General features: G+C 51.0%; 12 protein-coding genes across 12 annotated transcripts; 8 read left to right on the top strand and 4 right to left on the bottom strand.

The window, feature by feature from the left end:
* Positions 1 to 79: 79 nt before the first annotated feature.
* Positions 80 to 193, bottom strand: AA0111_g11255 (hypothetical protein; the record flags this gene model as incomplete). The annotated part of the gene is made up of 1 exon (XM_028645099.1): positions 80 to 193. The coding sequence occupies one exon, from the start codon at positions 191 to 193 to the stop codon at positions 80 to 82; it is 114 nt and encodes a 37-aa protein (XP_028501148.1).
* A 492-nt stretch (positions 194 to 685) lies between these two features.
* On the bottom strand, positions 686 to 3,402 carry AA0111_g11254 (hypothetical protein; the record flags this gene model as incomplete). Its single annotated transcript, XM_028645098.1, has 3 exons — positions 686 to 1,425; positions 1,480 to 3,145; positions 3,226 to 3,402. The coding sequence occupies 3 exons, from the start codon at positions 3,400 to 3,402 to the stop codon at positions 686 to 688; spliced, it is 2,583 nt and encodes an 860-aa protein (XP_028501147.1).
* A 367-nt stretch (positions 3,403 to 3,769) lies between these two features.
* Positions 3,770 to 5,074, top strand: AA0111_g11253 (hypothetical protein; the record flags this gene model as incomplete). The annotated part of the gene is made up of 1 exon (XM_028645097.1): positions 3,770 to 5,074. One exon carries the CDS (start codon positions 3,770 to 3,772, stop codon positions 5,072 to 5,074), a length of 1,305 nt encoding a protein of 434 aa, XP_028501146.1.
* Positions 5,075 to 5,389: 315 nt separating this feature from the next.
* Positions 5,390 to 5,960, top strand: AA0111_g11252 (hypothetical protein; the record flags this gene model as incomplete). Its single annotated transcript, XM_028645096.1, has 2 exons — positions 5,390 to 5,432; positions 5,482 to 5,960. The coding sequence occupies 2 exons, from the start codon at positions 5,390 to 5,392 to the stop codon at positions 5,958 to 5,960; spliced, it is 522 nt and encodes a 173-aa protein (XP_028501145.1).
* A 2,620-nt stretch (positions 5,961 to 8,580) lies between these two features.
* On the top strand, positions 8,581 to 10,056 carry AA0111_g11251 (hypothetical protein; the record flags this gene model as incomplete). Its single annotated transcript, XM_028645095.1, has 1 exon — positions 8,581 to 10,056. The coding sequence occupies one exon, from the start codon at positions 8,581 to 8,583 to the stop codon at positions 10,054 to 10,056; it is 1,476 nt and encodes a 491-aa protein (XP_028501134.1).
* Positions 10,057 to 10,477: 421 nt separating this feature from the next.
* On the top strand, positions 10,478 to 11,105 carry AA0111_g11250 (hypothetical protein; the record flags this gene model as incomplete). The annotated part of the gene is made up of 2 exons (XM_028645094.1): positions 10,478 to 10,793; positions 10,846 to 11,105. 2 exons carry the CDS (start codon positions 10,478 to 10,480, stop codon positions 11,103 to 11,105), a joined length of 576 nt encoding a protein of 191 aa, XP_028501144.1.
* Positions 11,106 to 11,476: 371 nt separating this feature from the next.
* AA0111_g11249 (hypothetical protein) lies at positions 11,477 to 12,195 on the top strand (the record flags this gene model as incomplete). Its single annotated transcript, XM_028645092.1, has 2 exons — positions 11,477 to 11,937; positions 11,988 to 12,195. The coding sequence occupies 2 exons, from the start codon at positions 11,477 to 11,479 to the stop codon at positions 12,193 to 12,195; spliced, it is 669 nt and encodes a 222-aa protein (XP_028501150.1).
* A 363-nt stretch (positions 12,196 to 12,558) lies between these two features.
* On the bottom strand, positions 12,559 to 14,028 carry AA0111_g11248 (hypothetical protein; the record flags this gene model as incomplete). The annotated part of the gene is made up of 2 exons (XM_028645091.1): positions 12,559 to 12,810; positions 12,874 to 14,028. 2 exons carry the CDS (start codon positions 14,026 to 14,028, stop codon positions 12,559 to 12,561), a joined length of 1,407 nt encoding a protein of 468 aa, XP_028501160.1.
* Positions 14,029 to 14,443: 415 nt separating this feature from the next.
* On the top strand, positions 14,444 to 15,233 carry AA0111_g11247 (hypothetical protein; the record flags this gene model as incomplete). Its single annotated transcript, XM_028645090.1, has 3 exons — positions 14,444 to 14,491; positions 14,537 to 14,726; positions 14,776 to 15,233. 3 exons carry the CDS (start codon positions 14,444 to 14,446, stop codon positions 15,231 to 15,233), a joined length of 696 nt encoding a protein of 231 aa, XP_028501159.1.
* A 736-nt stretch (positions 15,234 to 15,969) lies between these two features.
* On the top strand, positions 15,970 to 16,982 carry AA0111_g11246 (hypothetical protein; the record flags this gene model as incomplete). Its single annotated transcript, XM_028645089.1, has 3 exons — positions 15,970 to 16,344; positions 16,404 to 16,707; positions 16,771 to 16,982. 3 exons carry the CDS (start codon positions 15,970 to 15,972, stop codon positions 16,980 to 16,982), a joined length of 891 nt encoding a protein of 296 aa, XP_028501161.1.
* Positions 16,983 to 20,758: 3,776 nt separating this feature from the next.
* On the bottom strand, positions 20,759 to 22,005 carry AA0111_g11245 (hypothetical protein; the record flags this gene model as incomplete). The annotated part of the gene is made up of 2 exons (XM_028645088.1): positions 20,759 to 21,656; positions 21,707 to 22,005. The coding sequence occupies 2 exons, from the start codon at positions 22,003 to 22,005 to the stop codon at positions 20,759 to 20,761; spliced, it is 1,197 nt and encodes a 398-aa protein (XP_028501138.1).
* Positions 22,006 to 23,117: 1,112 nt separating this feature from the next.
* AA0111_g11244 (hypothetical protein) lies at positions 23,118 to 24,756 on the top strand (the record flags this gene model as incomplete). The annotated part of the gene is made up of 2 exons (XM_028645087.1): positions 23,118 to 23,258; positions 23,317 to 24,756. The coding sequence occupies 2 exons, from the start codon at positions 23,118 to 23,120 to the stop codon at positions 24,754 to 24,756; spliced, it is 1,581 nt and encodes a 526-aa protein (XP_028501139.1).
* Positions 24,757 to 24,762: the final 6 nt, after the last annotated feature.

The following is a 24,762-nucleotide window of genomic DNA, read 5'->3' as shown; positions in this document are numbered from 1 at the left end:
GTCTCATGATGATGATGTGAGAAGCAGATGATGGGACGTCTCTATGAATCGAAAAACGTTAGCTTGTGCTGAACTCGTGTTAAAGTTCCGTCCGGTAGCGATGGAAGTCAAGCGCATACTCGTAGATCTCGTCTCGTAGCTCGCGTGGTAGATCAAGAAGGCGGAAAGGCTTTTCGTTGTAGTGACTACTCATGATGCTTGGCAGAGGTGGTGTGAAGAAGATGTGGTTAAGTTGAGCCCGCTGACGTTCAGGCGTACACAGCTGGTAGTGGCACCTGATCTTCGCTTCACTTCGCCTAGCGCATTGGACAATGTGCGTTTTGAGTATGGACATCGACGTAATCCTTCCGCGACTGAACGAAGAAGAGTCATCGCTTTCAACTTATACTCCTGCTTGAGCTTCTGTCCATGGGAACGGAGACGTGCTAAAGTCGTAAAGTATTATGGTATTGACAGCGTGGTATGAGAACTTGTTGGGTAGCCTTCCAGTCCGAGTTCCAGGTGATACGCCGCCAGAAAATCGCACTGAAGTGCTTAAAATACATGCCTAGGCAACCAGTTTACAGCCATCTCCATAGCCTTCAACTCCCAAACAACCCGCTCGCCGGCGTACCCATTGTATTGCGATGCAAAGCTCACGTTGGCCATTGGCCGTGCCAACGCCCGAACTAGCGAAAGATAACTCTTACTCTACGCCCTCAACCTTTCTCAAAAACTCCCTGACCCGACCTACTTCGACGCCTTCTCCTTCTTCGCTGTCCAAAGCCGCCACTAAGCCCTCAAGACACTCTTCAATCCTGCTCTCCTCTACCTTCGTGCATAAGCTAACGACCTTGCGGTACATCATCTCCAGTTGCCCATCTTTCTCTTTCAGCATCTTGCTACGTTTGAGTAATGCGCCGTTCGCGTTCGTGTAGGTATGAAGTCGTTGTTGGAGGACCGAGGCAGCAGGCAGTTGCTGAACGGCATAGGTCTGATATTGCGGTTGATGCGATACCTGCTTGAGCGTTGCCGGGTCCAGTGGAATAGTTGTCGATAGATAAGAAGCTCCATCTGAAGCCCGACAATCTAGATGATCACCCGCTTGCCGGAGCTCATAGGGCAGGTCGTCTTCCTTGATGAGTATACCTGCACCTTCCAGATCGGCGTATCCTATTCTCTTCTTTTCATGCAGGTCGATGTCACCTGCATTGACGGAGAGCATGTGTCGTTGTGGCTCGAGCCAACGCTTCAGATTAGATATTCGCTTGGCCCGGTCTTGTCGTACACGTAACCGAGCACGTAGGGACTCAAGTCTTTGTTGCTCCTGCTTTTGTTGAGTGGATAGTTGGGTGATCAGCTCGTTCGTTTGATCTATCGCGTCTTGTTTTAGACGCGCTTCTTGCGTGAACTGCATCGAAGCTGACTGAAGGATGCCATTCATCACTGAAATTCCTGTTAACGAGTGGCTCTCTGAAACTAAGGTGAGTCTCGACTTACATGGTTGTATCTCTCGGCTAGTCTCCTCAACTTTGCTCAAGGGCGCCTTGCCCTTGCTGGGGCTGTTTGCGGCCATGATGACTTCGCCGTCGCCAAGATCACTGCCAACGCCAAAGTCGACCGGTCTTGTTCCTTTGTGATTGGGGATCGTCGGGTCCGCTTGTACTTCCATGAGTTGTGAGATAATGTTGCGGTTACCTATTCTCGCTGCTAGATTAAGTGCCGTGTTGCCGGCTTTGTCCCGCGCGTTGACCATTTCTTGCATGAACCTCATCAGTCCTATGGGTTTCGGGTAGTTGCTAGTGTCGTGGAAAGAAGGCATCTGGCTGGCGCCGATATTGCTCCGTACAAGATACTCAAGAAGTGCTTCGAGGTAGTATTTGCTGGAGGCCGCACGCCCTTTTATAGCACACGTTACCGCAATGTGGTGTAATATCGTCCGTCCTTGAGAGTCTCGTAGTTCGATGAGCGGCGCCAAGATCTCGAGCGTCTCCGGGAAGCAGCTATGATCCAGGCTGTTGTTGACGGAAACTGCACTCATCAACGGTGTCTGGCCGGAAGCGTTTCCCCTAAACATGTTCGCTCCTTTTGAAACCAACAGCCTCATCAACGACACTCGGGCCAGAGTCGCTGCCCAATGTAGCGCTGTATTCGAAGTGTTGTCGATTGGCATGTCGAGATCAGCGCCAGAGAGATGGAGTATGGCGGGGTGGTTGGTGAAGTCTGTCCTAGTCTGGTCCGCGAATAGATCTGTTAACATGGCCTGTTTTTCTTCGTTGTGCTTGGTGTCGGGGTGTGGTAAAGGTGGTAGTGCCGAAGGAACCTCGCCATCGGGAAGTTGGATGCGTTGTCCAGTGTGGTGTGGTTGATAAAAGCTCTCACTTGGTTCTGTCGGCGAACCAAGATCACGCATTGACATGTCTGCTCCGTTGGGCTGCGAGTATGATTCGTCTTGCGATGTGCGCATGCGCTTTCGTGGTGGCTCTTGTGGATCTTCTATGCCTGTGCCGTAGGCCGAGTCGTTGTGCCCTTGCCCGCTAAAACTACGCTCCGATGCTACGCTCTGCTGGCTGCTGGTGCGGAAAGATTCTTGGCTGGCGAGTGGTCCTTGTGATGGTCGTGCCATGCTTCTTCGGCCCTGCGATGATGAGGCAGGTCGTGGGGCAGGTGAGTTCAGCCGCGCGACCTTGTTCATTGCTGCAAGGGCGCTGGTGGCTGTGGAGGAGATGTTACTGAAGAAGGTACCGCCGACGCTCTGGCTGGTGGTGCGGCCGTCCATACTTTGGGTGTAGAAGCGCTTCCTGTTGGCTGCCATGGCCTGCTCTTTGGTGGGCGTCTCGATGCCCTGGCCCTGGCCTTGGTTGCCGTCAACGCTGATGTCGTAGTCCAGCAGTGGTCGCAAAACATCCTCGACACCGTACTGGCGACAGAACTCTCGTCCGCGGCGGTAGTTGATCCAGGTGCCCTGGTACTTGCCGTAGCCACCCTGGACCTTTTCGTGTTCGCCATTCAGTATCTCTTTCTCCAACACCTTGGTGCGCTTCCCCTTGTCGACGCCAGCAACCTTCAGGATCTGGGTAGCGTTGAGCCAGCCGTCAGAGCGTCGGCGCATGACAGCGACCCGGTTCACTTCCATTTCGTAGACGGAGACGCCTGAGTAAACAGCCTAGGTTTGTTAGCGTGCCAATGCGACGGCAATGTTGTTGTTGTTGTGGTGGTGGTGGTGGTGGTGGTGGTGGTGCGTACAGTGTATATCTGCGGCTTCTCCATGGCGTGCTGCTGGAAGCCGTTCATGTCGGAAAAGGACCGGTTGAAGCCAGCGGGCGCAGCCATGAGTCCCTGACCATGGGGAGATTGGGCGTACATGGCAGACTGGGGCGGCGAACCTGCGGGGAAGGATAGCGACGAGCGCGCGACTTGCATTATGTCAGCGCAGTCGCTGGCGGTGTTGTTGGTGACTGTACGGGTCAAGCGACGATCATGGGGGCAGTCGCGGAGGGAGGCTGGGCGGCAGCGTGGGCAGGTGCAGTCGGGGCGCGCAACGTGTGCGCTGGAAGCGGTATGCTCGGTGAAGGGGTTGCGATATGCGATAGGCGATATGCGCCGTATCAGGACTCGATGTCGGTATGCGGGTGGGCGGGGAGTGAATTGGCCGTCGTCGTGGAGAGAGTGGAGATTCGCGTCCAACGCGTCGTCGGTTGTGCGCACTCGGCCAATCACACGTCTTGTGTGTTTGATTGCCCAGCCGCAGCCACCACAGCGTCTGCTACCCTTCCGTCTCGTCTCCCGCATGCCTGTCCAGCCAGTTCACCTGCTGCGAGCCCTTCTGCGCGAAGCCTCGTACCTGCCCGATGCGACTGCCCGTAGCTACTTCCGCCGGTACATTGTCCAGCGATATAAAGCCTACCAGCCCAGGCAGAACGCGACTGCTTCTTTCGATGTCCACGCCGTGGACAAATACAGGCACAGGAGCTTCAAGAGGCGCCAGACAGCCATCATAAATGAGCGCACACGACCACTGCTGAGGAGAGGAGTGAAGGGCCTGAATTTCCTGCGCCGGGCCAACCAGGGCGAGATACCATGTCTACAAAAGGTCTTGTTCTTCGCCTACGGTCGCATGGGAAGGCGGAAGTATGCCCTGCTAGAGAACATACTGAAGCCTGACCGTATCATGGACGGTGGTGCAATCGCGGCGTCAAACGAAGCAGGTCCGGCGCCCCTGCAGAAGCTCTACTACAGCAACAAACGCTACCTCCAGTACTTCGATGCGCCCAAAGCTGCTGACAAGACGCATCACACCATCAAAATCTCCAGTCGCTATTCTCGGTTGCGCGCTGTCCTCAGGACGCAGCAGGAGAAGGGCATCTCCATTAACCGCGAGCTCAAGAGTTCAGCCATGAAGACGCCCATCAACAATTCGTGGGAGCGACCTATGCCTATCAAGCGCGCGCGCAACAATGTCCGACGCTGGTATGCCGAGACTATGACGAGGATGCTCCCTCCACTACCTACTGAAGAGTGGGACAATATATATGCCATGATGGTTGGCGACCGAAAGATTGGCTTAGCCAAACGCAGAGGACGCGGTACAGCTCTGAACGCTGATACTGTTACAGAAGACGAACTTTTCGCCAGCACGGTAGAAAAGGGCATTGCATTAGACAAGCCCAGTAAGGCGGATAAACCAGCAGGCATACAACGACCACATGTTATTACAACTAGATTTATGCAGCGCATGTATACCAAGCTTCTCATGCTCTGTTGTAAGCTCGAGTGGGATGACGACCAGAAGCGATGGAAGGCTATCTGGGGTGAGGCTATGAAGACCATCAAACCCAGCCTCTACAACGCCCCCACGGATGAAATGCTCTTTGCAGGTGTCGATGCGACTGGCAAAATCCCGAGGGCGCCCAAGAAGCATGCGCTGGCCAAATCGCTACACGTCCAGCCACGGAACTCAGAGGGCGAATACATGCGATTTCCCTTCTTCGCCGAACAACTCCCTGAAGACAACCCAATACGTAAGGAACTCGATGAGTGGAAGAGGAAGCGTGCTGCTGCTGCTGCGCGAGCAAAGAAGCAGAAGGCGTCATAAGAAGAAGCTCAGTTTATTAGGTTGTACTATAGATACTAAAACCTGTCCTAGAGGTATACGTACTGATCCGGGTTGAAGAGCTATCAAGCAAGGAACAGTGTATATCGTTAGGGTAGGTCTTAATACTTACGGTACAAGCCAGTAAAACCAAGCTCCTTCCTAGGTGGGGTAGATCCGATTCCGATTACATCTCGGACTAGTTTTACCCCACATCGCGACTACCACAGGGCGCATCTCACAATGACATAAATCAACGGCGCCCTTTACTCTACAGTCAGCCATTGCAGTGACCTTGGTAACATTACAACAACCAAAATGGCATCTTCAAACGCAACAGTTCGCCACGCGAGCCGTGAAGGTACAGCACCTCCAGCACAATAGTGGGAGTCTACTAACAACTTGCGCAGATGTTCCTACAATTCTCGCTCTGATCGAGGAGCTTGCTCTCTACGAGAAAGCCAGTGACAAGGTCGACTCTACCGAGGAAATCCTTACACGCACCCTTGCACACTACGATCCTTCCACCTCGACCTTTTCTGAAGGCTTCGCCCGAACACTCCTCGTTACTGACCCTGACGGCACCGTAGCTGGCATGGCTCTATACTTCTACAACTACAGCACATGGACAGGCGTGCCAGGTATCTACCTGGAAGACCTCTTTGTTAAGGAGAACTACAGGAAGAAGGGTTACGGGAAGAGACTCCTGAAGGAGCTTGCTGGAGAAGTCCTGAAGATTGGTGGCAAGAGGCTCGAATGGAGTTGCTTGACTTGGAACGAGCCCAGTCTTCAATTCTATCAGAGCGAGGCTGTAGGTGCGCAAACGAAAGATGCATGGGTGGGTCTAAGAGTGGAGGGGGACGCACTAGGGAAGCTCGCGCGTTCGTAGGCACTGAACGGGAAGTGTATTCAGTGTTTGCTGTGACTTGTTCCTGATCTTCTTCTGCTCTTGCTTAGGTGAACGAATGCCTCAGGGCCATCCACGTGAACACGCGCCTATGGGTCCGTGCGCGACAATTGTTACCAAATATCTTACTCCTGCAACTGCACCCTGGTCAAACTCTATCCCTCTCAGTCTATGGACCGATAGGACTTAGTAGCGACTTTTTGGGAGCAGCTATGCAAGTAGGTCATTATGCGTAGGGTGTGATTGGACGGTGATACTAATTCAACACAGGCTGTTGCAGCATTAGCAGGCGAAGAATATGTTTGACGACCTCCAGCGGTCTAACACCCAACGGAAAGGCTTCGAAGAGCTCATTCACCTTTGCGCCGACTGCGACAATTTTCCCGTCCCAGTCGTTGAGAGTATCAAATAGAAATTCGGAATACATCGTGACGTGAGTGAGGACATCGAAGAAGCTGCCGAAGCGTACGATCTTGCTGTCTGTCGTACTATCGGTCTGGCTATGCACAAGAAATTATCACGAGAACTCTGCGACATGGTCTACGCGTACCTGACCACACTTGAACTAGAATTGTCAGACAAACCTGATCTCCACTCGCGAAAAGAATTTAGTCAACGAGTCCAACAACCAAAGTGCATGGAAGGCCTTGCCAAACCGCTGAGATATACTACATACTTTGCCTTGCAGCCTCACTCGAAGAATGATGGGCTTTGCTGAGAGTACTATTGGCGAGACGATGTCGTCAGCTCCAAAGTGGCTCCTGAGCCTATCGAATCCTGGTACCGGAACAGCACGTTCTACATGAACTACACAACAATGGATCAAGCAGAGTCCGATAAATGATTCAAAAAGCTGTTTAACAAAGATCTTTTTGGTAGTGGTTTGCAACCTCGTGAGCTCATCGCAAAGTTCAACCGCCAGATTTTGCACGATGATAAATTCCAGCAACCGACGCGAATGTCCTGCGATGTCTCGAGGGTCTGCGTTTGTCCTGGAAAGTGACACAGTTACAAGTGCTTGTGGAATTCATCTGTAGCGATGGGGCCGTAGAGTTCAGGAGATTTATGAACCTCATACGTCCAGTGATTCTGCGTCTACGAATATCTAGTCAACGTTGCACAGTACTGGCCTCCAACCGGTACACCACAGATCTTGATGGCAGAATTTCCTGGGAGTGGGAGCAAGAAGTTAAGGTGGAGATCTAGAATGGTGACATGTCGGCACTGAGCGTCGTCTAGGAGGAAGGAGTAGTATACTACCTGGATACAATAAAGCCCCGGTAAATTTATATATACCCAACAACTTCTTGACGTGCCTTGAAGGACTTCACCAACTTCCACATCTATAATAGCATTACCGAAATATACCGAATACCTTTAGGGTACTCCAAAGCTAAAACGCACTTTTGAATCCCGAGCGCTTTCGTGTAGGTGCCTTGACGGAAGCTCACATGACGTCAACCTTGGAAGCTTTCACCCAGCTTGCCAACAACCTCCGGTAGCATACTCTCTAACTACCAGCACTAGCGACTTCGGTCAGAGTGCTCGGCTCTTGGAAAATCATGAACCAGCCGATTCGAAGTCCATCATTGACGATGAATGAATATCTCGGAGGGCTCGGAAGCCTTGGGCCGCAGTAAGGCCGGCCGGCTTGTATCAATGAGGAAGGGTATGAGTGAAGCTTGACGGGAACTCAGAGAAACAATCAACATACAGACATAACCTTGCCAATTCATTTGGCGGGGTGTGATGTATCTGTTTCTTGGCCCTCCCTCAGCCGTCCTGGAATTGGGCTGACCTTGGAGAACGCACTCGATTGCTCGAACAAAACTAGTTGAGACGACGTATTGATATTAAAGAGAAATTCAAGCATACAAGCGCAAATACGCATGTAGACACCATGTAGATGTAGGTTAGCAAAAATGTAGTGCGCGCGAAAATAGCAACATTGACAAGCTGAACTACTTGGGTACCTGCGTCGTGAGACCCTGCGGCCTACTCTATCATGCAGCGCCATGATCGCACAACCTCGGCTTATTTTCTTCGGAATTTCAAGCAGTAATGAGATCAGAGGCTTTCGCAGGTATTTCGGCGTTTCCCAAAATTCCGCCAGAGCTGAAGGTTCGAGATAATAGCCAGCGGCAGATGTACATTTTCGGCTTCGGGAACCACCAGCAACCCGAAGCCGACAAATTGTAGGATACCACGGTAAAAGCCTACATTTGCTATTTACGTCGAATTGAGTGTAGTTTAGATGTTTCAGTACTGATTGGACCAGTCCTGTTGACCGCTTGCTACTTTGAGCTCACCTTGCGAACAACCCAATTCGGATATGCCTTTCGTAGGCTGGGTAGTACCCTGGCTGCTGACAGGTCACATACAGATGGCCATGTATTGAACACCATTTGACAACGGCCCTTCTGGTCGGGTTCGGACGCTCATCTCCTTCCACGACCAGGATCAGATCTTGAGGCGCAATTGTCTACATACCTAAAGCCATGCAATAGTCAGTATATATGAGCAGGCTACTCTTCGGTAGTGAGATTTCCATCAACAAACAGATCAGCTTCCATCTCGTCTTCACAACTCTATCACTGCAAACATGAGCAACCGTTTCGTCTCCCCTCGTTTCGGGAGGAGAGCTGTACTCCTCTTTCTTTCTGCCTACTTCTCCAGTTACGCTTCCGCAACCGCTGTACCCGAATCAGTGGACGTTGCCATTATCGGTGCTGGTCTTTCTGGTCTCACAGCAGCGCGAGAGCTCCTTCAGGGTGGCAAGTCTGTCGTCGTGCTTGAAGCCAGAGACCGTGTCGGCGGCAAAGTGTACAACCACCCTCTGAAGAATGGCGGTGTCACCGAAGTAGGCGCCGAATTCGTTGGTCCGACACAGGATAAAGTCCTACAAATGATCTCTGACCTAGGACTGAAGACATTTGATACATATGCCGAGGGGAAAACCATCTTGTGGCGTAACAGTACCCGCCTCACGTATACACCGGATCCAGCACTCGGTGGTGCACCGCCAATCGAACAGTCGTCTCTCGTTGAAGTCGCTGGTGCACAGGGGCAACTGAACGCATGGGCAGCTGAGCTCAATACGAGTGCCCCATGGGCACATCCCAAGGCTAAAGAGCTGGACAGCATGACTTTCCAGCAGTTTATCGATCAGCAAGCAACCCTCTCGGACACCTCTCTTGTATTGGCCACAGCATGCAAGGCCATATTTGCTGCAGAACCACGCGAACTCTCCTTGTTATATGTCGTCGCATATATTGCAGCCGCTGGAAACGAAACAACTGTCGGAACCCTAGACAGATTGATCGCCATCAAAGACGGTGCTCAAGAGAAACGGGTAGTGGGCGGAACCGGTCTCATTCCGGAGACCCTAGCGAAGAAAGTCGGCAGTGAGCATATCGCCCTCAATGCCGCTGTATCAGCCATCACCAAGACAGCCCATGGTTACAAAGTCGTTTCTCGAGCGGGGATGGTACATGCGAAGGAGGTCGTACTAGCTATGGCACCTCCGCTGCTGCGTCAAATCAACTTCTCACCATCACTTCCCAGCAGCCGCAACCAACTCGACCAAGAGATGAAGATGCCCTCGATTGGGAAAGGCATTCCAATCTACACCACTCCCTTTTGGCGCCACGATAATCTGAGCGCACAAGTCTTTTCTGACTATGGCTCCACCAAAGTAACCTTCGACAGCACCCCCGAGGACACCTCTTTCGGCGCAATTCTAGGCTTCATTCTCGGCGACGAAATGCGTGCTCTGGATAAACTGACCCCGGCGCAATGCGAGGAGAAGCTTCTGGCTGATTACAAAAGGTACTTTGGGGACAGCGCGACAAACGTGACTGAGTTTGTGCTACAGCGCTGGGACTTGGAGGAATGGTCCAGAGGAGGTCCAGTAGCGGTTGCTCCACCCAATGTGCTCACACAGCACGGAAGCGCGTTAAGAGCAAAGGTCGATGGGTTGCATTTTGCTGGTACGGAGACGAGCCCGTACTGGACTGGGTACATGGACGGCGCTATCCGAAGCGGAGAAAGAGTTGCTAAGGAGATTCTAGAGCACTGAGTGTGGAGCCGGAGTTGGGGTAGTGGTGAGCGGTTAGTGTTGTGATCGATTTACTATGCGGTTAGAACGTAATATACTTGTTTCTGTCTTACAACCAATCAATGAATAGGTCGAGCAAGAGAGTCTTACGATCTAGTTCAATATACATAGTAGTTACTCCAGTTTGCGGCGTGATACCCGGTGATCTGCACACCCGCTGAACCTAGTTTCCGTAGCTAAGTGACTAGTTGCTCTATTCGACGCCAGATCGGCATGTCGTGATGTGCCTCGGCTCCAGATGAATATCACCAGGAACTTGTATAACAGGAAGCTCCAATATGGATTGATTGCTTTTTCGTCCCCGCATCATTTTGACTCGTGTATTGTTCTTTGGCTTGGTATCGTGTCAGATCGCCATCACAGCAAGATATCCGACGACACCATGCACTTCTCACTCTCCCTCTTGTTTCTTTCAACCATCGCATTCTGTTCGCCAGTTCCACAGGTCCTGCCCACAGCACAAGATGTGACTCAGTCGGTGATCAACATCCATAACGCTGTTCTCGAACTCGATGCCACAGTGCAAGCCTTCCAGGGTGGCTCTTTTGAGACAGCCATCGTTGAAGGCAAAGAGGTGCTTGCTGGCGTAGCAAAAATCCACACTGTGAACCGGGAAGGTTTCCGACGTGCGACTCTTGCTCTGCCGCCATTTAGCGTGGAGGATACGATCAAATTCATTGATACGGTGGTAGCGACTGGTTGGTTGTCACAATCTTTCCAGCACGGACAGAGTCCTAACTTTATGCATAGTGGATGTCAGCATCCCGAATGCTACCAAGCATCTTCGCGAAAAAGAGCCCGTGTTCAAGGCAAACGGCTTCTCGGCTATTGTCATCGCCAGTCTGGCATTGTTGGAGTTCGATCACGATACCTTCAGTGCGGCAGCTGCGAAGAACTTCAATCTCGCTACCGACAAGGCCAAGTTGGCTGAGGGTGTTGGAGCGGCGGCGAATATCCACAGCGTTATCCAGGATACCATCGTGTTCTACACTGTATCAACAGTAGTATAAGGAGAGACACGTAGTCAGGTTGGGCATGGCGGTGTAGTACACGTCCGTGGGTGCCACGCACGCGCAGCTTTGTAGGAAATCGCACCCGTACTGACTACCACACGTGCCTGATTCATCGGCTTGCACCTGCACAGATCTTCCTGCATGTTAAAAAGCAAACATCTCACCGATGAAGTCATCGCCTCAACCTTGTTTCCCTTGCGTACTTGCATAGTCTAGATGCCGCTAGCTCTCCCGTAGCGGCCTGATGCGATCATCGTCATCCCAACTTTGGGATCTCTGATCTTCAAACTTCCCTGCGCACATCATTTTTGTTGCGCAAACAAATAGTAACAACATTACAAGGAGCGTTTACAGTCCAATCCTTTGCAATGGGTATTTGCGGCAGCAAAGAGAAGAATGACGGCCAATCGACCGAGATGGCGCGTCCATCACAGCCCGCAGCCTCAAATGCGCCGACACAACAAAACATCCCAGTGGCCGGAGAAGGTGCGACAGTGAAGGCGCGCAGGTCACCCGATAACCCGATTGTGTACTTCGACATTGCGATTGGAGGCCAGCCGATTGGGCGCATCCAGATGGAGTTGTTCCTCGATGTTGTGCCAGCCACTTCAGAGAACTTCAGGCAGTTCTGCACTGGCGAATCCAACCGTGGCGGATACAAGGGCAGCACTTTCCACAGAGTTATCCCGAACTTCATGATCCAGGGTGGTGACTTCATGAACGGAGACGGTACCGGCAGCGCGAGCATCTTTGGAGGCGATTCGTTCGACGACGAAAACTTCGAGCTCAAGCATACGCATCCCGGTCTTTTGAGCATGGCGAACTCAGGGTAAGCTACATGACCGGCTGATCATTAAGATATCGCTAACCATCCCACAGCCCAAACACCAACGGCTCGCAATTCTTCATCCTGACCGCTTCCACACCGCATCTTGATCGCAAGCACGTCGTTTTCGGTGAAGTCCTTGATGGTATGGATGTAGTAAAGAAGATTGAGGCGACAAGGACTGGGCAGGGTGACAAACCATTGAGCGATGTCGTAATCGCTGGATCGGGGCAGCTGGCTGGCGCAAAGCCTTTGGCTTAAGGAGTGAGAGACGGGTGTCGGTGTAGAAGATTGGCCGATCTGCAGTATATAGGTTTCTATGCACGAAGCTGTAATGATAATAATGTAATAGGTCCTCGAGGAGAGAGCTGCCAAAGCGGTATGTGCAAAGTCTACCCTGAATGTCCTCGTGAGTTTCCGAGATGCTGAGCAATTTGTTAAAGCTCTTTGGTAGGAGTCTAGCACCTCTAAAAATGCACGATGCATTGCAGTCAAGTGCAAGTTGTCCAGCAAGCGTAGGTACTCGCATTCGTCAATGGTTCAGGAAAAATAGGGGTTGATTTCTTATTTTTATCATTAGCCTTACGTTCCAGCAAGTGCTTGTCTATTACTCACCCATTCAAGCTATCGTATGAATTCATCAAATTCTAGCATCTGTATACGCAGGGCTTCTTGCTCCCAGAACTCCGCCGCTTGCTCAGCCCCTCTCCTACCACCAAACTGCACAGCGCCGTTTCCCATGTCGCCTTCGGCCCCGTCCATGAGGCGCATGAAGCAGTTCTTGTTCTTGGGGTCGTTGAAATGCGCGTATGGGTGATCTGGGTTGAGCCACGCGGAGCAAAGATAACAAAAATGCGACTTGCATTGCGCGCAGGTCTAAATATAGGTGTACAGAGTCAGTATGTGTTCACTTGTAGCTCGTGCAGGCACATTACTCACCATATGGTTACATCCCATGCTTTTCTGGCACGGTACAGAGCAGTACGGGCAGGGTGTGGTGTTCTTCATGATAAAGTTGAGCGATGCTTGGTCCTCCTCGGTCAGTTGTGTAGCATCGCGTGGCTCGCAGCGTACGAAATCTCCGTGCCATGACGCTAAGCAGACAACACAGAAAGCGAGTGTGCAATCTTCGCAAACCTGTAACCGATCCATACCTCGTACGCCAATTCCACGCTTCTCTGGGCCAGGCTCAGTGTTGGTTTCCTGTTGCTGAGCTGGACTCTCGTCGTCTGCTTCAGAATCCGAATCGTCCATCTGAGTTACGTCGGTAATCTTGGGGTATTTGGTAGTTCGCATGGCACCTTGACACCATGTGCGTGGACAAAACACGATGCTAGGGTCAGATTCAATCTTTTTCTTCCGCTTGATCTTGGCGTATCGCTCGACTTGATCGCGTGCTATAGGGATCTGTAGCAGCTCCTTGGGCGACAACAGCCGGTCCTTCTTCTTCCCACTACTACCACATTCGGTGGACATACACTTGACGTTGTTGACGTCCCCCTCCTTTATACAGTTGTTGTAGTAGTCTTGGAGGCAATTGATGCAAAAGACATGGCTGCAGCGGGCCATGCGGTAGCAGGCAGACCCCTTCTTTGGCTCGAGACAGACTTCGCAGTCGAATGTGTCTTTATCGAACAGCTCCTTCTTCATCCGGCGACTATAATCTACGAGCTCCTTCCGCATAGAGGAGGGTAGCGTAAGCCCCTCCAGACCAAAGGCATTTTCGGCTTGTTCTTGTAAAGAGGTGATATAGGCGAATAGAATGCTACCTCCGCCGTACTCATCCCATAACATCTTTGCTTCTGCTGCGAGTGTAGCCTGGAGGTCCTCGCCTAGCCACGATGGCGACGTAGACAACCTCACTACGGGCGGTGTTTGTTCGGGATACTCGGCGGGTAGGATAATTTCGAGACGTAGTGGGGGTAGATACGGAAGTCGTTCGACATCTTGCTGTGGCTCAAAGGTAATAGGCAAAGGCTTGGTAGGCGCCACGAGCAGTTCAAGCGTGGCAGAGTAGGGGTCGCTATCGCTGATAACCAACTCCGGGTAGATGGACTGCAGCGTGCTGAGCTCTTCGGCGCGCTCGTCTTCCATAGTGAAACTGTTACGGTGGTAATTTCTCGGGGGATTGTGTATCGCCCGTCGAGTGAGTTGTATAAGGATGTGGCGACAGCGGAGAGAGGGCGGAGATAAGTCGAATGCGGTCGCAACCAAGTATCAAAGGGCGTGGCGACTGTCTTCTATCGGTAGCGCGTAAAGGCAAAGGACCCCTTAAAGAGGCCCATGGTGAGTCAGACGCTGGATTGCTATCACTCAGATTCCACAGATGCTGTCAAGAACTAGGTCGTCGCAACTGGCACTGGAACGCAGCCAATGGCCCACCGAGGTATCTCGCATGCGCCGCGCCAAGGCCGACAGGGTATTGCCGGGAATGCGCCGTCATGGCTACTGCATGTGCATCCTTCACTCTTGACAGCCCTGGAAGCTTCACCTCCCACGTGAAGTCGCTATGGAGGCTCCACCGCTTGCGTCACTGTCGCTGACGCATGTCCATTATGTTTGTTCATTGTGCTGACAGCAAGAGCTCAGCTAATGCTCCCAGAATCCCGCAGACCGCATCTCCTACCTCTGCGCATGGCTTGCTCTCGTGCCCCAGGGACTGTGCGTCGTCTATGCGACGCTGATATGGTCCAACCGCGAGATTGAGATCTTCCTCATGTTTGCCGGCCAGATGGCGTGCGAAGCGCTCAACTGGGTTCTGAAGAGATACATCAAGGAAGAGCGGCCGCGGGGTAAGTCAAGAAAAGGACACTATTCAAGCGTAGTGCTAATACTAGACAGAGATGCACGGAAAGGGCTACGGAATGCCTTCCTCACACGCCCAGTTCGTATCCTTCTTCTCCGTTACCTTAGGCCTGTTTCTCCTCTTCCGACACGTTCCCCACCCGACGGATACCCACACACCCTTCTCACTGGGTGGCCGTTTCCTCCTTTCACTCCTAGCATTGGCTTGTGCAGGAGCTGTAGCTGCAAGCAGGATATATTTGAGCTATCATACACCAAAACAAGTTGTGGTCGGATGTGCTGCCGGAGCTATCTTCGCCCTGGCTTGGTTCGCCTTCACAACATATCTGCGGAGAGCTGGCTGGATAGAGTGGGCTCTCGAAACCTGGGTCTTGAGAACACTGCGTGTAAGAGATCTTGTGATACAAGAAGACCTGGTTGATTCTGGCTGGGCACGTTGGGAAGATCGGAGGAAACGACAGATCTTCCAGGTTCAGGGTAAGAAAAGCAGGTAAGCCCTGAAATCTCTGTATATACTACTATGGTACTGCGCTGTCATACGCGTGCGAATCTGTCAATACTCAAATAGACGTGCTGCACCCACAGAATCACATCGGGACGCGGTCCATTCCTCAAGCCTCTTGACTTTTTTAGCTCCCGCGGGCCGCCGACAACCTCGTAGTGTCTTTTTGCGATTCCAGTTCCGACTGTCAAGAACTCGGCCGTCAGACAAGCATGCCCCTAGTACCAATCACCGATCATCGTGTCATAACATGTAAAACCAGCCACCAACGTCAGGCGGGCGGAGGCTTCAGCCGTGTGCAACGGCATATTCTTGCCCCATAGAATACTCAAACCCTATCACAACTGGTGCTTTCTTTACAAGGACACGTCTTCAGTCAGCCTTTGTTGGAGTTCGCCATTCATGAACGGCGATCCCGACACTTAGTAGTTCAGACTATATGTGGACCCTTGACGCGCATCTTCCGTCACAATCGTCATGCCTCCGTCTCCGTGTCGTTGGCTAACACTAAGATCTCGTTAACCTGATTGATTGACCGCTATAGCACAACGGCGGCCGTTAGTTGCTTTTAGATCGTCGTTAGGACGCGTTCCCCAACCACGGTGTATTCGTCCACTTAGTATGGACATTTTTTTTCGTCGATATCTTCTACCATCTGTCTTACACAGCTTCCTGTCGAAACCAAGACGTTTCCCTCTCAAACCTTCTTCCTAAATCTCCAAACGACAATGCCGCGCATGTCCACCTACCGCGAGCCAAAGCCTCCACCACGCCGGCGTTCCCGGAGCCAAAACGGTAACAGTAGTCCGCTCCCACGCAATGAATCAGATTACGACGTACCCGCTCCTGAACCCAAGAAGCATATCAGCAGTCTTGAGGGCCACATTATAGCAGCCAGTGGAGAATTTGTCGGCACCTTCATGTTCCTCTTCTTTGCTTTTTCTGGTCAGCTCATGATCACCAATCAAGCCAGTGATCGTTCGATTCTCAACGGCGGTACGAGCAGTCAGCAGAATATCTTCACAGCCTTGGTGTATGGCTTCAGTTTGTTGGTAAATGTTTGGGCTTTCTTTCGGATCAGCGGAGGATTGTTCAACCCTGCGGTACGTACTCTTTCACTCGTACATACGAGAGGAAGGTAGATGATACTGACATGTTCCAGGTAACGATTGGTATGGTGGTTGCCGGTCAACTTCCCTTTATACGGTCACTCTTTCTCTTTCCCGCTCAACTACTTGCATGCATGTGCGCCGGTGGACTCGTCGAATGCATGTTTCCAGGAGATATCGGTGTTGTCAACACTTCACTATCTGGCGGTACCTCTATCGCCCAAGGTGTCTTTATCGAGATGTTCATGACCGCCGAGCTCGTGTTCGTCGTTCTAATGCTAGCCGCCGAGAAGAGCAAATCTACATTCATTGCGCCAATCGGTATTGGCCTGGCGCTTTTTGTAGCCATGATGGGTGGTATGTCCTACCTCTTACTCAAATAGAGCAACATTTCCGGTTCAAGGAGTTAACACTGTACAGGCGTTTACTTCACGGGCGGATCACTTAACCCTGCACGCAGTTTTGGTCCTGCTGTTGCTTCACGAACGTTTGTCACCTACCACTGGATATACTGGATTGGCCCTATACTTGGTGCACTCCTTGCTTCGGCATACTACCGCTTTGTCAAGCACTTTAACTACGAGCAGGCGAACCCTGGCCAGGATTCTTCGGGTGGTCACTTCTCTGCATAAGTGTCTTGAGACGCTTTGTGAAAGACACATGTGTCGAATCAGCAACGCAGCTTATATAGCTGGTATGTCCCATTTAAATACCATGATTGCCGGGACGTCGGAACGAAGGTTTGGAAGATCAAAACATATAGCGAGGAGTTACAGGAGTGTTTGTTTAATATCGTACAAGTCATACATATGTTTGTTATGGGCGTTTTGACTTCACGTAATACACGGTCGCGTTTAGGCTATGAGGTCGATTGACTTAACATAGTCAAGAGGAAGAAGATATAGAGTCAAAAGCGTTGATTCATCTCGTGTAGGCTGTGTCCATACTATGTACATGAAGCTGGAAATGTCATGCGACTTCTCCTAAATATATCTTTGGTGTAAGAAGACAAACATGAAGGAAAAGATTAAACATGCGCCCTCCATCCCGTGTGATATCGATCAATTCGAAAAGGTTTCCCCCTACCTTATGGAAGGTGATGCATTTGCGTGTAACTAAAACATAATATCATCTACTCATTACAAGATTGATTAAGCGATGCGGCAGGAGCACGGGGTATGTACAATGTAGCTCATTCGCCGAAAGCTTGTGGGGTTCAATCATTGAGTGATGAACGGTAAGAATCGAGGGACCGCGAGGCCAAAACGAAGCCAGGAGGCGGACATAGGTCAGACAACAAACTCTTGCAGAGGCTGTCGACGATCAGGAAAAAGAAATGCTACAGCGTACGCCGCAAAGGAAGTACAGGGAGGAACGGCGGTAACGAGCCCGCTCTGTATTGAAGCTTTTTGTACAAGTGCAACAATGGAGAGGCAGATCCCGGCAAACATCAGTGTAAGCAGTACATATCTGAGTGTGATCAGCAATATGCTCACTTTGATGTCGTTTGTAGATACTTACAGCCTGTCAAGTGTCACTCGGCGAGCTTGATACCGAAGGTACATCATCGTTGCGATGGACCAAATGCCAAAAACTCTATTAAACAGTGTCAACAAGGTCCAGCAATGGATTAGAAAACTCGGAATACATACGACCAGGAAAAGCTGGGTCGGATTGCTACGTCATTACGCATGATGAACCACAATACACTGGTTATACCCATCAACGGGCCAAGCATTTGACTTGCCATAGTCACCATGTATCCGACAATGACGATTGCCATTGTGCCTGTACTGACTAAGAACCCTCTCATGGGATACCCAGGAGTCGGATTAGCCATGGAAATGCCGTGACTGTTCTGGACGGGGTATGATGCCATTGATATTTGGTTGTCCATTGCTGTGACGGGAACGACGATATTCGTAAGAATGATGAGAACCGCCAGAGAAACCAAGATCGTCTTAGGAAGCACCAAGGTCCTTGGACTACGATAAGACGTCGACTTTTCGCTAGAAGATTTGTGAAATGCAGCGCCTATGTGCTCCTTCTCTTGTGCTGGTGCGAAGAACGTACGGAAATGTGTAAAAGGTGTGTTCTTGGCAGATTCCATCTCCAGAAGAGCGATTTTTGTACTGCTTGAAGTTGTCGAAGAGCCTGTGCGATGCAGTGTGTTAGAGTCCGGTCCTACTGCTGATGGTATCTAGAATCAAATTAGCGGGTTTTCATGGAGTGGGTGACCGGAAATTACTTTGCAGTTCACCTCAAGTCGGGAATTTCACAGATGCCGAGTTTGGAGAGAAGTTTGAGGAGAAATATCCAAGGGAACCGACTCTAAAAGATCCAGCGCTACGTTTCTATCTGAGCTTGTTGAGAGAAGTATCACCGGTCAGCAAGAGAAAAAAGGCAAACAATACCATGGCTGTGCTTTAGACTCAGCCATCTTTCAATGCCTTTGTGCAGATAGCGAGGCATAATTGGAATTACATGTCCGGTCACTATTCGCTGCAGATAGCAGAAGATGCGAGCCAAAATTACGAATGGTCGAACGATAGGAGGAGAACTGCTGCTTGATGAACACAGCCACTCTTTTCATGCAATAGCAGTGTTATTGAGTCAGGCGAACAATTGAATCCTTGGTGGTTATTCGTCAAGAATAGTGAAGGACACGGCCAGCGCACACCGGTAACTAGCTTGCGCCTCAGCCTGATGCAGCTTCTCGCAACAGGGCAAACAACCCCTCACCTTACCCGTTAGCCTCCTAGCCTTCGTGATCTTACCATTACGACAACATACATAAATACCTAAGACTATCGCCATGAACGAAGGAACCTCACTCACAAACAAACGCATCTTCGAGCTCACACACAACTTCGCTGGTACCTACTACTTACAAACTCGGCCAACAACCTAAGCACACTTCTCTGCCTGGATCTAGCAGCCATCACCACTTGAGAGGCTTTTCTCTCTTCGGCATGCGCAGACTGCATATATGTTGCTCGCATCACGGTAATCGACCGGAGTGCACCACCACATGGCTACACCACTGCCTATCCTACACTGCACTCTTGACAAGCTTTCTCGTCGACACAATAGCGGCACTCGATCTTGGTCGCCACAGATGGCCATCATGGCTCATAACAACTACGATACATTCGGAAACAAGCGCCGCGTGCTTTAACCACATGGCTGCTTCAACCGTCGCATTCTTCACCGCGTCTACCATTATCTACCAGATCAGCGTAGGCGACCAATGCCAAGACCACTTTCTTCTCGCAGGCATAACGTCTGGCATCGCTGTGGGCTTTCTCTTGAGCGGAGGTTTACATACCGTCATATTTAACGTCATGCCATGGACAGTCATGTCCGCATTGTTGTGTAGCATTATATACCACAGGATAGCGAGACTCGCACCCTGTAGGGCTACAGTTGTGGAAGAGAAGGCTCCTTTGCTGGAATGAGAAAGCACGCACAACGCGTCTGACCTCAATATGTGCTTGGTATTGTCCGCAATGCGGATCTCGAAGCTATCCTTTGTTTCTTTTTATGGTTCCTTTGTATTCTTGTAGCGTTATTAAGCATTACTCATTCGACTCTGCACTGTTCAAACAGCGTGATCAATGTTCAGATCTGAGTTTTATTACTATAGTCCTGAAATCGTCGTTGTAAAGTGGCCTAGTACCCGCGAAACCGAATTGCACTTTCTTTGCCGCATACGCCGTAGCATGCCTCTTCCCAGACGGACGTGAACTTCAGCTGAGGTGGATACAAGGTCTTTTTTTGTAGTTTTTTTTTCTAGATGGAAGTTGCAGTGAATGCATCTAATGTACCTTGATTGTTAGGCACCATTCAGAAGAGAAGAGCGTAGTTCGAACTCTTATCAGTACCAGAATCTCCACACAGACGCCAGTGGATCACAAACATGCTGTTAGTCCACATATCTGTCCTGGTCATAAGGATTCTTATTCCTTGAGGTCCTATCAAAACGTTTGAACTGTGCTTCGTAAGCCGGATTGGTGGGTGAAGTGACGGACCATCTAGCAACCCAACAATGTGCTGGTGGAAGTCTGAGATGTAATGATATGGGAGACTGAGGTATTGACGTGTCAACCAGGATGTACCCCGAATATCGCATACCACTTGCTCAAAGTTTAGCTGCGAGTGACGGTTGAAGTCGAAGGGTTCGTTGACATCCTTGTTAATTTGACGTTTGAGGTTGGCATAGAGATAGGCAGATTGAGATCCGTCCAATCTAGAGAAGACAGTACCTCGGTCCGCAGACGCTGAGGAGGAAAAGGCGCTTGACTTGCACTTTGCTCATCTGGCCTTCGAGTGATCTGACATTCGCCTATCATCAGGCCATCGGCGAAGAGGGGTAGCAGAGTGTTCAGCCCCAGAGACGATCTCCATATCAAACCGTGGTTCCAACCCGTTTCTTGTTGATGATCTCTCTAGCCTTTTCTTCTGCGTCCCTCATTTTGACGAAGGAGCTTCGAAAGAGGCGATCCGCATCTTCGTTTGATGAAGCCAAGGGCGCAATCTTGCCAAGCCAGTATGCCCCACGATCACGCCAGCAGAGGAGGGATCGGGCGTTGCCTTGGCCAATAACTGCAAAGTCTTGTTCACTCTCAGCGTCGCCACTAGCATCGGGTTGTTCCCGCCATATCTCAACGCCGTCGAAGATGTCTAGATTGCGTGCATGTTGTGCTACGCGAAGCGCTTGCTCCAGATCGGCAACTTCAAGCAGGACAACTTTGGCTTCCACATCTCTGGCAATATCAAGCAGCCGCGGGTAAAAGGCATCGCCTTGCTCTATGTCTGTCTGCTTGAGCTTGTGGGGAGGTACTAGCGCGAGCTTCGGTTCGAAACCGCGGACTGAGCGCGTGGTCGTTTTCCAGAAGGCGGATGGCGAGATGTACGGCGGGTTCGAAATGAGAATATCCCAGAAAGACGGCATTTTCTTGAAGTTGAGGGCAGCTGTTAGCGACAAGACGCCTTCAGTCTGATCTGAGAAGGGATTGACCATGATGTCGGCTTGTAGGAAGTCCCATGGCCCATTGTCTTGAAGTTGTCGCGTCTTGCGTAGTCTTTGAAGGTTGTGTCTCGCAAGACGCAGGGCCTTCTCCGAGATGTCGACACCCAGAACACGTAGGTTTATGTTATTCGACGCCGAGGATATCTCGTGGTGGAAGAGGAGGGGTATACAGCCGGTGCCGGTGCAAAGATCAAGTACGCGTATTTCTGGAGGGAGACTTTGCGCATTCCGTAGGAGACTGGCGAGATGTGTGACTGACGCGGCTGTATCTGCTCTGTTCGCATTGTCAGGCATGGATCCTTTCGAAGTCGTAGTATGCTGTACCTCGGGATCAAGACACCAGGCCTACAGCGTATCTCCAGGTCGCCAAAGTATTCCGTGCCTAACAGATACTGTAGTGGCTTTCCAGCGGCTCTTTCTCTGACCAACTGTCGTAGCAAAGAAGCCTTAGCTATCGTGTCTCCTTTGGCGCGACGCGCTTTCGCGACTTTCTCGACGTGTTCGCGGAGCCATCGCAGCTCGTTCTGGGCGGCCTGTAGTTCGCGACACGGCGCAAGAAGAGCAGGAAGAAGAGCGTCTATCGCGCGCGCCTTGCGGATGAGTGACGTTGTTATGCGTGGCATATTGAAGTAACATGGTGGGGTGGACTCGCGGCCACACTAGCGTTGCGCTCATTTGGTCTGCTAGCATTGCGCCGTAGTCAAGTTTCAGCATGGTAACAATACATTCGGGTATTGCTCTGTACAGTGGCAGCAGTACTGGTTCTTTCTTCAAAGAAAATAAAAATCCATGACTAAATTTAGAAAAACGTCCGGTGCCTGTGGGCAACAAATGCAGGATAACGGTTGTACATTCTGAATACGTACGCCGGCGCACTTTTCGAAGGCTTACCACGGATCCTTCTTCGAGAATCCGCGATATACTTCGCCCTGGCTGCATACCGACGCCTGCATCTGCAAACACACGCAAGACGGCGTCCTTGTATAGTTCCCTTGGCAGCTGCGCGGTGCCACTCAACACGCCGTATAGCTAAGCTTTAATTTCCCCGCGCAACAGCCGTTCTGACCCACACTCTCCAACCACTATCCCGCACCCCATACTTCTCCAGTTCACATTTATCCAATTGCTTTTCATAGCGCGTGTTACTAAACCAACTGTATCCACCTGCTTCACGGTACTGTGATACCGACTTTCATCATGAACAACTGTGTTTCCTTGGCCCAGCCACACACGGATGACTATTTCCAGACCTCGGAGGTGAAGACTGCTGTCCAGTGCTTCATGCTGAACAACCCGCAAACTGCAGCCAAATCTTCATCGCTCTGATTATATCGGACAACCTGGCTCCATATAGTTCGTAATCTACTGCAAAGCACACAAAGACATGACCAGTCTCAGGCACAAAACCACCGACTACCCATCCTTCTGTCCACACAACTCTTCCCCACATGTACAGATGCACAAGTCGCCAAGTACCTTCCACCATTGGCTCTAAACGAGCGGAGAGCCATCTGACTTGTGGGGTCGCACAACTCAGGCCTATCTGCACAGAGGACTTGGCAATAACTTGTATCGGCAGATGGGTAAAGTCGCTGCTTGCATTCAGCCCACACTGGGCAAATGATCTTCGTGGTATAAGGCAAAACGAATGGCGTCGCTTCGACCACGCTCCCGCTGTAGGAGAATCTAGCTTTCCACCTGCCTTGCTCTGTTTTCATCCACAGACTTTTTGACCATGTCTGATAACAATGGTTACACGTGGCGCGACCACTCGCGCTTGTTCCTTGCGTGTGGTGTTGTGATCCTTAGCCCATTCCAGTATGGGTTCGATTTCGGTATGATTGGAGGCTTGCAGGCTATGGTCGGGTTTCTCAAGGTACGAAACAATTGAATGACTTCTTTCCTTGGGGTTGATGGCTGACTGCTGATATTAGATATTCGGATATCAAACCGACAAGACACCTACGGGATGGAATATCGATACAGAAAGACAGCAGCTCATCTCCTCTCTTATGACGCTGGGAGCTTTCATCAGCTCCGCTACTGCTGGTGTTCCATCCACCCGCTTTGGACGACGCATGTGTCTGGTCGCGGCTTGCATTACTTGCTTTATAGCCAATATCATGATGATGGCTACGGAAAACATCGGAGCCCTCTACGCTGGTCGTCTCATTATTGGTCTCGCGAACGGCTACTTCATGACCTTCTCACAGCTATACCTGCAAGAGAGCAGTACGGCGGAACTTCGTGGCGTGTTTCTGACAGGTTTCAACTTCTTCGTCTCCTTCGGGACACTGATTGGCACCATCATTGACTGGGCCACCGCGAAACGACCAGACAAATCCGCCTACCTTATCCCGCTCGGTCTTATTTACGTGTTTCCCCTGATCATCATCTGCACGATATGGTTCATCCCGGAGAGCCCGCGTTGGCTGATTCTTCAAGGTCGTTTCGAAGAAGGTGTAAAAGCCCTCGAATGGCTTCGCCCTGCGCGCCACGATTCTCGAGCAGAGGCGTCCGCCATTTTAGCAGCCATTGAGAAGGAGAAAGAGACAAGTTCTGGCATAGGATGGCTCGACATGTTCAGCAACCCCGTCGATCGCCGCCGTACTTTCCTCGCCGTCTTCGCCGTCTTACTCCAAGCAGCATCGGGCTCCATGTTCATCATTGCATACAAAGCATACTTTCTCCAGATGGCAAAGGTTTCCGATCCCTTCGCCATGTCTAATGTCCTATCCGCCATCAGCATAGTGGCCTTCATCGCAAACTCCTTCATTGTGGTACGTTACGGAAACAGGCGCGTGCTTCTCATGACCGGCCTACTTGTCTGCGGCATCCTCCAACTCATCATCGCCGTCGTATATCACCAAGCGCCTAACGCAAAGTCAACCGGGAAAGTTACAGTTGGTCTAACCGCCATCTACATGTTCAGTTACAACGGCATGATATCGACTTACGCCTGGCTCTCCGGTGGCGAACTCCCGAATCAGCGTCTGCGCTCCCATACATTTGGTCTGGCTGCCAGTGCCGGTTTCGTGGGCGCATGGCTCACTACCTTTACCGCACCATACTTTATCAATCCGCAGTCTATGAATTGGGGGCCGAGATATGGTTTCATTTGGGCGCCGTCTTGTGCAATTGCTGCTACATGGGTCTTCTTCTTCCTTCCTGAGGTAAAGAATAGGACATTAGAAGAGATTGATGAGATGTTTGAGGCTAAGCTACCTGCGAGGAAATTTAGTAGTTACAAATGTGTGGGCGCTGCAAGGCACGATGATGAGGGCAAGGGGAGGAGCAGTGTAGAGAGGGAGAAGGAAGTTGCTGTGTTTCAAAATGAGAAGGTTGCTGTTGAGACAAGTGTGTCGAGGGATTAGATCAGT

Source organism: Alternaria arborescens, assembly GCF_004154835.1.
Source record: "Alternaria arborescens strain FERA 675 chromosome Unknown contig_46, whole genome shotgun sequence".
Lineage (NCBI taxonomy): Eukaryota > Fungi > Ascomycota > Dothideomycetes > Pleosporales > Pleosporaceae > Alternaria > Alternaria arborescens.
This window is presented reverse-complemented; position numbering and strand designations above follow the sequence as displayed.